Here is a 9,652-nt window from a genome sequence, read left to right as displayed (position 1 = left end):
GCTCATGATCAGATAGAAGGGCTAACTTACAGGCAGAGGCCCTAAGGAGAATTTGAGCCTGAGACCATCCAAAGAGTGCACCTTGAGGAACAAAAATGGCCATGAGAGCCCCAAGACTTCCCAGACATGACTCTGAGGACTGTAAGGTATATTTCATGTGATGAAGCACCTTGCTCATTGCTTGGACAATGCAAGACCACATGTCTGCTATAGAGAAGAGATCAGACAATTTTGGTTCTTCAGCAGGGGCTTCTCTTTGCTGTGTTTTACAGGTAGGCCTGATATCATCATGGAGAAGAGGTGAACTTCTCAGAGCTGACAGAAAACAGAAGTACAAATGAGGAACACATAAAATACAGCTAAGTGAGGGAAGCAGGCAGAACCAAGAGGTTGAGGACAATAAAAGGGGAATAGCTGGACCAGCAGACATAGTAATTTCCTGTACTTCAGGCAGAAGTCATCATTAGGGTGAGGAAAGGAAGGTGCAGAGAACACAGCAGCCAGCCAGCAGCCTCCTGCAGAGGGCTGCACCCTGCAATCTTCAAATTATGGGAGGTTTTAAGAGTCCCCAATCTACATTTGGCAGCAACTAAGTCCCTGATTGAACAACATGGATATTTACATGGAGCCAACCCCAAAAGACATGGTTGTTCTATCAGGGACTCAAATCTTTATATATGAAGTTTGTTTTCATATTTGCTACGTGCTCCAGAGCCAAAATGAGACAGATGTGGTTCCGTGGCTACCATGCTTCAGGTCTTCATGCTTACTTCCTACATGTTAATATTCCCCCTATTTCTGTTCTCTGAAGAAGAAACTCTTGGCCACATGATTCACTTGTCCAGTCAGTGACACAGTGAGACAGCAGTTCAACCACAAAACATGTATGAAAAGAGACCCTAATCTACACATTGCTGGGAATAGACCTGTGCAGAATGGAGTCAGAGCTTGGACTATTTAATATTGGGATTTAGTTGAGCAATTTTATTGGGAGATCAACACTGAAGTCTCAGTCTTGGCTCTTCACTGTAATGGGATGCAGTGTTCATGGATGTCAATGACCACTGAGGCCACCACCGTGGTTTGGCACAGGGTTCTACAGAGCTAAATGCGCATATACCTGATAGTTTTTAGCTAAAGGATCAGATCCTCTACCTGCAATTGTTATGGCAACAGTTTTGGGTGTCAGAATGCAGCAAATACATGTCCTTTCAGGACAGCAAACCTCTCTGTTGCCAACACAGCAGGAGACTGTACTCTACAGCCCGGAAAACCTAAGTGAAGGTCAAATTCAGCAGTTCCAGGAGCTGCAAGAATACTTGAATCCTACTGTGGCAATGTCTGTGATGCAGCTTCATACAGCCCAGGACCCTTTGATCCTCTCACCTAGATCCGCATCAAAGCCATTGGCATCACCAGGCCAGGAAAAACAAACCAGAGGCAGCTCAGGGGCTGGTGAGAGCCTCTCTTCAGTGGCTTGTATTGCCCTTCCTCACACTGTTGTGAGATGTCTGTCCACATGCTGTGTGGCTCCAGGGGAGGCTCTGGGTGGGAGGTGGACACAGTTGGGACTCCGTGGTCATCTGTTCATGCGCTGCAGGATGGTGACACAGCCATGATAACTGGTGCAGCGCTGCAGCGGTGGCTGCTGCTCCACAGTCCCTGTCACCGGGTCGAAAGTGAATGCTTTGTCCGTGCCTTCCCCGTTCTCGTCTCGGCCACCCAAGATGTAAATCTTCCCTTCGCACACCGTCAGGCCACAGCTCTCCTGGGAAGCAGAAGGAAAGCTTTAGACAGTGGAGCTGAGCAGAGGGTTGAGTCATTGCAATGAACCCAGTAGAAGGGAGGGAAGGTTGGTAGGATAAGTGATGCCTGGCTCTTGGGGTGCTGAAATCTTACTGTAGCATTAAGAGTTAAACACCTTCTCTACACCAACCTGGCCATGACTCAACGGAATAGTCAAAAAGCAACACCTTGAACTTCCTACTTGCTCAGACCTAGAATTTAGATATCTCAGACAAATGCTGAGACACCTCAAGTATGGTGTTCCCAAAGCTCCTCTGAGCTTTCCGTATATTTTTGGAATGACATGAAGCAACATGCACAAATGAAATCCCTGCAGCAAAAGCAGTTGGGAGTCAAGGTGTATATTTATTTCTAAATAAAACCAGGCTAAGTTCCTTCCCTAACCCTCCCCTGCACGCCCACAGCCCCTACAAAATGCAAACACAATTCAGTGGTACAGTGACCAGCAGGACCAAGAACGAGGCAAGTGTTTCAGTATCTATGTCATAACTAGGGTTGACTATTACATGGAGTCACAGCCAGGTCAGTGTAGAGGAGGTTGCAGTAAGAGTTTAGGGATTTGAAATGCGATGGGACTGTTGTGGTTTCTGGCAGTCCCCCAGACACAGCTGAGATTCACAAGCACACTGAGGGCACAGGGAGACAGCCAGCACCTCCCTGGGAAAGCCACTTTTAAGGGTGCTTTCATGAGCATTTTAGTTCAGGTCATGCCAAGCTGTGTCCCAGCCTTCCTCTTCACTGTACCATGGCTCAGGTAGCAGCACAGCTTTGGAGTGCAATCCATGGTGACACTAAACCAAGATACACAACCACCAGCACAGACCAGAGCAGTATAACCCTCAAAGTGAAGCACATAATGCGCAGAACAGATCCTCAACACCAATGGTTTCACCCTGCAGATCCTCTCCTCTGGCATTAATAGCTTCACCAAGAAAACGTAGGTTTGCTGTGGGAGAGAATCCTCCAGGGAGTATGGACACTGGGGCTATGTGCTTTCCATCCCAGGGAAAAGCACTTTCCAATGTTTTCAGGAGCCCTCAACCCAAATTTGGATACCACATCCAATATTGAATACATTTCAGGATTGCACCCTTTTCCCTTCACATTTCCCACCCTTTTCACCCCACGTTTCCTGACCTTCTCCCCCTCTATTCAAAGCCTTTAAATGGTGCCAAAGGGTTTTTTTCCTTGATTTAATCCTTAAAATAATGGGAAAAAGATGTTCTCTCTCATTTTGGACCCTTAAAACAATGCATAAAGGGGGTCTCCCTTCAATTTAGATCCCCTAAAATGGTGAAAAAGAGGGGAGTTTCCCTCAATTTAACTCCCCAAAATGCTTCTGTTTCCCTCCACTGTTTTTCCCTCAAGAAACACCATTTTTGGGGCTTTTGGACATATTTCCCCCCCCCTGAAAGTCCCTTAAAACAGAGGGTCCCCTCAATGGAACTCTTCAAATGGAACATTAAGATGTTCCTCTCCATTTCAACTCTTAACAATGAGGGACAACAGGGATTTCCCCTCCATTTAAACCTTCAGATGATGAACATTTAAGGAGTTTTCCCTCAAACCAAACCCAAAAAATAGCATCATAAAAGTTTCCCTCTTCCATTTAAACCAGAAAATAGTGGAAAATTGGGATTCCCCATCAACTGAAACTCCTAAAATAATGGAAAAGCCGGGTTTTCCTTCAATTGATACCCTTGAAATCACAGGTGAAGGGGGATACCCCTCGATTTAAATACAGAAAGTAACAGAAAAGGAAGGGTGTTCCCTCAATTTAAACCCCTTCTCCCCTCAAACCTCCTTTTTTTCTGGGGTCACTGGGATGCACACATTTGTATGATTTGCTCTGCAGAGGTCATGTCCACATAGAATGATAGAATCATCAAGGTTGGAAAAGACCTTTAAGATCAAGTCCAATCGTTTACCTGTAACTCTGCTGTAACCCTAAACCTTTCAGTGCCAGATCTGGATGCCTATTAAACACTTCCAGGGATGGTGACTTCACCACCTCCCAGGGCAACCTTTTCCAATGCCTGACCACCTACATGCTTAGAGCCAAACCCACCATGTGTTTTCCTTGCCTTCAAACTCAGCAAAGAACAGATGGTGGCTGTACTAGAGAAAGAGGGAGGACTCAGAGCTCCTTTCCTAAACCTCCTCCTTACCAGAGGTCCAGGGAGGGTGGCCACTTCTTGCCAGCTGTCTTTCCTTGGATCATAGCTAAAGATTTTACTGAGGAGTCCTCCAACAACATAAATGATGTTGTCCAAGCAGACAGCACTGATGCACCTCTGGTAGAAAGGGGTGGGAGACAAGAGAGTCCATTTGTCATCCTCGGGATCGTAACACTGGACCTGGGAGGAGAAATACAGCTATGGGAACAGGAATTCACCACATCTCCCTGCTTGGATGAAGCTGCTTTTCACTAGAAATAAAAGTGCATAGGAACAGAAACATCGATGGGAGCTTTAACACAGAGAGACCAGTGCAGTGAGCAAAGGGATGGAGGTGTTTAAGGACAGACTGGACGTGGCACTTACTGCCATGGTCTAGTTGACATGGTGGCATTAGGTCATAGGTTGTTCTCAATGATCTCAGAGTTGATTGAGTCTGTGATCTAGAATTCCCTCTTAAGTCAAATCTCACAGACAAACTACAGGCCCCAGGGTGGCTGTCCTTGACCCACACAGTGCATGGTTAAATGTTCAGAGATAGAGATGAGAAGCATTGATGGCTTTTTCTGCAAGCTCAAGAGACCAGAAGCATGTCTGCCTTGCTGAGGTCTCCTCCAGGCTGTTACTACTGTTGCTGCTTATATGAAATGAATGCCCACAGTGTGGGAGGTTTGTTCCTGTGATGTCTCAGAATCAATCACGTTGGAAAAGACCCCTGAGATCATCAAGTCCAACCTATGACCTATGACTCAGGGCTGACCAGGCTTCAGAGTAGAACAGACTCTACCAAAAGCATGCCTAATATCCTGTCAGCTCCTAACACCTTCCCTCTCTGATCCCTAAGTCTCATTGGCTTCCATTTAAATGCATGACTTCTTATTATAAAGGAGTCTGCATTAGTCTTCAAAAACCAAAAAAAGGTACCCTTGTAGCTTAAGGACAACCCCATTACCCTCCACATTCCCTGTCAAACACTGCGTTTTAGATCTCTGTCCATTCTTGATGCCCCACCAATACCTTGTCGGTGTTAGCGGTGTCATCCACAGCACCACCCAGCACGTAAAGCTTGTTCAGGCAGGAGACCACAGCAGCTGAGCTCACAGCTTGAGGCAGCGGGGCCAAGGTTGACCAGCTGTTGGAGAAGGTGTCATAGCACTCCACACTGGAGAGGCGGTAAAAACCATCAAAGCCTCCCACAGCGTAGATCTGCCACAGAAGGAGCAAAACAAGCTGATTAGAGACTCCTGGACTCACCTTAATGGGCTACGCTGTCATGGCATACATCAGGGGAGGGTAGGAGTTGGCTAGAAAGACATCAAGCCACAGTAACACCTTGGGCTTGGACCAGAAGACCTTTAAAGGTCCCTTCCAACCCAACCCATTCTATGATTCTATGAAACACCCCACGCTGTACAGCTTTTACCCAAAGGTAAAAAGATAGGACAACTATCTGCAGAAGTCTTGCACCATCCCATGGTAGACCTTACTGATACAACTTGACTTGTGGCTACTTCAGGTGACAACACACATCCAGCTGAAAAAATTATGTCTTGGTTATGTCCTAGTTATTCTCCCATCAAAACCATCACTAAATTCCTAGTTATTCTCCCATCAAAACCATCGCTAAATGAATCATAGAATCATTGAATGGTTTGGGTTGGAAGGCACATGCAAGTTCCAAACCCCTGCCATAGGCAAGGACACCTTCCACTAGACCACATTGCTCCAAGCTCCATCCAACCTGGCCTGGAACACTTCCAGGGATGGGGCAGCCACAGCTTCTCTGGCCTCACCACCCTCATGATGACCCAGAATGCAAACACACTGACAGTTTCTCATTGTACTAGGCAGCTGCAGAAGTGGGGTGCAGTGTTCCATGTGGCTCCATCTAAAATTCAGACCACTGCTTACCTTGCCCTGAAGTGTTGCCATTTTGTGCCTCCACCGCCCTTTCTGCAGACAAGCAACCTTGATCCAGACATTCAGCTGGGAGCTCAGCACCCAAACATCATTGCTGCTGATGTGTCCTCCTGAAAAAGAGTGCTAGTGTGATTCCAAGGACAGCCCCATTACCTCACTACACCACAGTAATGCATAGATCCTCCATGCAATGGAACAGCTTAGGCCAGAATATGGTCACCAGGTTATGGCCACGTAAACTCAGCTTCCCAAGGGAGATATCATGTGGAATTCAAGGCACTTGTTACACTGCTCCATTCCTTATATAGAGGTTATCTGACAGACATATTTCAGCTGAGGGACAGGCAGGGATCCTGATGTTTTAGGAAACCCTTTCTGACAACACACACCAATCAGCTCATTCCACAGCTCAACACCTTGGACAGCTGTACAAGAGGAGGGAAAAGTTTATTAATACAGCCATCCTCTCCCTCAAAGCTGAAATGAAACCTTGCAACAGCAAAATCCAAGTATCAACTTCACCAAGAAGTGATTTTGCTCCACAGCTGGAATGCATATCCTAGTGAATAGACCTAAGGTACATCTGTCCAAGCAGAGGTCATGTTGTTCTTTGTCACCAGGAAGGGACCAGCTGGTCCAGGGTCTCTCACCTGATATATACACATCATTCTTCAGTGTGCAAGCAGCAAATTCTGACTTGGTGTAGCCAGGCACACTGGAGAGGGCTGTCCACTGCCTGCTTTTTGGGTGGTAGAGGTCCGTGAAGGGCAGCTTCAGAAGGCCTTTCTTATCACAGCCCCCAATGACAATGATGACTTCTGCCAGCTCCATGAACCTAGACCATGAAAGGCATGGGTAAGTCCCCAGGCACAGGCTACTCCTTTCCATCCTCCCTCCCATCCTATTTAGGACATTGGCAGCACATTCCTGTAGATAGGGCAAGGTCGCCTCTTGTATCAGCTACTGATTTTCTAGGCAAAACATTTCACTCCCACACCTTCCCTTTTGTCTGCACCATCAGATCAAAGGCACCTCACAGCACGGGTGGAAAAACCTCCAAACTGCACACAGAAAGAAAAAGGGAATGACCTTTAAAAGTGTGTAGTGAGATTGCCTCCTGCCACTCACCCTCCCCCTTCCAGCACAATCAAACCTAATAATCCTCAAGACACAGCCAGGAGTGTGGAAAGCCATTCCTGGCAGCCTGCCTGCGGCAAGATTTCTGCCTGGAGAGAGAAGTGCTTCCAGGAAATCTCTCTCTTTCCAGCCCTAAAAGCAGTGAGCAGACGAGACAGACAGCAGGGGAAGGAAAATTCTGCCAAGTAGGAGGTGGTGAGAGAGGAACATGTCTGTTAGAAGGGAGGGGAGAGGAAGGAGGAGGGTGAAGGCATCATATGAAAGGCTTGGTCTGATCCTCAGCTCTTCCATGCTTTGTGCAGCTTGAGGTCATTCACTAAAGACCAAAGCTGTAAAAGGAGGGAGGTAAAATGAGGATGCTGGGGGGGTGAGATTGACCCATAGTGAATTTTAGCTGCTTGCATCCTTGAGGAGGTCATCCCAGTCCCTGTTGTTGAGCAGTTCTGTATATAACAGCCTGTCATGGCAATCAGGACAGAGAACGTGTCAAACCATCTCTTCCACCTGACAGAAACATGCCCTAAATACCAGGCTGTGGCTTCTGAGATGCACTGGGGCAAACTCCATCATGCAAAAACCACCCCAGAACTCTCCTCCAGCTATAAGATCCACCAACTTAGTCCGTACCAGTCTACGGAAGTTGATGGTGCATTTTACCTTCTGGGCCTTGATCGCAGAGAGCTGACCTCATTCCCAAGGATGTAGTACTTCCGGGCCTCATGCAGTAGAGGAATGCACTCCTTTGAGTCCTGGATGAGTCCATCCATTTCCACTTTCTCCAGGAAGTAGGTGGGGTTGAGCAGGGGCAGACGCACATGCTCGAGGAGGTCCTTCAAGGCTCCCTTCCTGGCAGGAATGTCATGCCGTACCCACCGCATGACTGCTTCGAAGACCACTTCTTCCTTGGGGACCACCAGCTGCTCATCTGACAGATATTCCACCAGCTCCTTCACACCCATCTCCAGGAACTCTTCATGACATGACACCTCCACAAAACACTCCAGCATGAACCTCTTACTCTTTTCTGTCAGAGATGCAATGGAGAATGAATCAGCAAACTTCATGATGCCCAAACAGTTGCATGGATGAAGCTGACCTTCAAGGAAGGTTACACAAGCATCTCGGAGCTTGGAGATCTGCAGCAAGTCAGACAGTTCCAAGATACCCTCAACATTGTCCTCCTGAATGATGATGTTCCCACCATACATATAGTCAAGAAGGAGAGACATAGTGGAAGCAGATATCTTCTGGATATTAATGATATCCTGGTGGCCTTCCTTGAGGTTGCCACCGAACATGGCCCGGAAGTAGGTGCTGTTGGCTGACAAAGTGGCACGGTGACAGGGGAATTCTTGTCCATCAATTAAGAGCACCACATCTGTGAAGATGCCGCTCTGTCGGAAGGAGTTCAGCGTCTGGAGGATTTGCTCAGCATGGCAGGACCCACTGCAGAGCTTCGTGTGCAGCTTTTCTTTGTCTGGCTCCCGTGTCACATTTTCCAGGCTGCTTGTCCTGAAACTTGATTCTTCTTTCATCATCCGATGCATCCTGACTGGGCAGCAGTGCAGGAGACAAGAGAACAAAACACTGTTAAAATATCTGGCTGCCATGTTCAACAACATCACGGGTTCTGTGTCCTCCTCAGTGCATGAGGAAGCACAGAATCCAGGCAAAATATAATCAGACTCTGCCTCTTCATCCACACACACAACTCCTCCTCAGTAACCAACACTTCCTCCAAACCAGCACAGAGATGGGTACTAGCATATTCCCAATCCAACTTCTGCATTTAGGGGGTGTTTCTTCTAAGGCAGTTGCCTTGCCCAACCTGTGCTGTGCTACCACCTTGACACCCTTTCTTTCACATGTCTCTCAGCTCTTATTAATTGATTGCCCCAGCCTCTCAAGTACAGGTTCTCCTGGCTATCCACTGCCAGAGGGCAGGGCTAGATGGGATATTGGGAAGGAATTGTTCCCTGTGAGCATGGTGAGGCACTGGCACAGGCTGCCCAGAGAAGCTGTGGCTGCCCAATCCCTGGCAGCATTCAAAGCCAGGTTGGACAGGGCTTGGAGCAACCTAGTCCAGTCTAGGTTGGGCAGGGAAAGGTCTAGGTTGGTCGAGTGGAAGGTGTCCCTGCCCATGGCAGGGGAGTTGGGACAAGATGAGCTTTATGGTCCCATCCAACCCAAACCATTCCATGATTCCCTCCATTTCTCTCCAAAAGCCCATCCTGACCCAACACTGTTGTACAGACCCTGGGGAAAAGTGAGGAGGGAATTGAACCAAAGTCTCTGCACTTCCCCAACTGCTCTCACTAGCTGGATGTTACAAAACAATAGCAATGCTATCACACATGTTTTACAGCTGTGGCAGGAGTCAGCACTACTCCTGGACTTGGGAAGACAGAGAGGACTATCAGCAGAGCACTCCTGATCACAGCTTCTGTCACAGTCATGCAGGTTTTAGATTGCCTTTCTGAGGCTCTGTAACAGCAAAGAGCCCATCTTGGGCAAGCTCAGGCTCTGTTCTTAAAGCCCTCTTAAGTCAGACTCTGGAGCATCTCACCACAAGCCTCTGCCAGAAGTACAAGTCCCAACTGGGGTGACAAGTT

The 9,652-nt window shown here is 47.6% G+C and overlaps 1 protein-coding gene across 1 annotated transcript; it reads right to left on the bottom strand.

Moving 5' to 3' along the window:
* Positions 1–1,579: 1,579 nt before the first annotated feature.
* KLHL35 (kelch-like family member 35) lies at positions 1,580–8,587 on the bottom strand. The gene is made up of 6 exons (XM_009077402.1): positions 7,698–8,587; positions 6,554–6,738; positions 5,895–6,013; positions 5,001–5,189; positions 3,975–4,163; positions 1,580–1,768 (listed from the first exon to the last, which is right to left on the bottom strand). The coding sequence occupies exons 1-6, from the start codon at positions 8,585–8,587 to the stop codon at positions 1,580–1,582; spliced, it is 1,761 nt and encodes a 586-aa protein (XP_009075650.1).
* Positions 8,588–9,652: the final 1,065 nt, after the last annotated feature.

Source organism: Acanthisitta chloris, unplaced genomic scaffold (genome assembly GCF_000695815.1).
Source record: "Acanthisitta chloris isolate BGI_N310 unplaced genomic scaffold, ASM69581v1 scaffold5446, whole genome shotgun sequence".
NCBI lineage: Eukaryota > Metazoa > Chordata > Aves > Passeriformes > Acanthisittidae > Acanthisitta > Acanthisitta chloris.
The sequence above is the reverse complement of the archived record's forward strand: the minus strand, read 5'-3'. Positions and strand labels throughout refer to the sequence as shown.

Bases quoted from the DNA above. Each gene is read 5' to 3' on its own strand.
- KLHL35 (XM_009077402.1), bottom strand. From the start codon at position 8,587: ATGCATCGGATGATGAAAGAAGAATCAAGTTTCAGGACAAGCAGCCTG. The intron at 4,164-5,000 runs GTATTGGTGGGG...TTCTCCTCCCAG, and splicing joins ACACCGCTAACACCGACAAG to GTCCAGTGTTACGATCCCGA. The intron at 1,769-3,974 runs GTAAGGAGGAGG...TCTGCTTCCCAG, and splicing joins CCACCCTCCCTGGACCTCTG to GAGAGCTGTGGCCTGACGGT.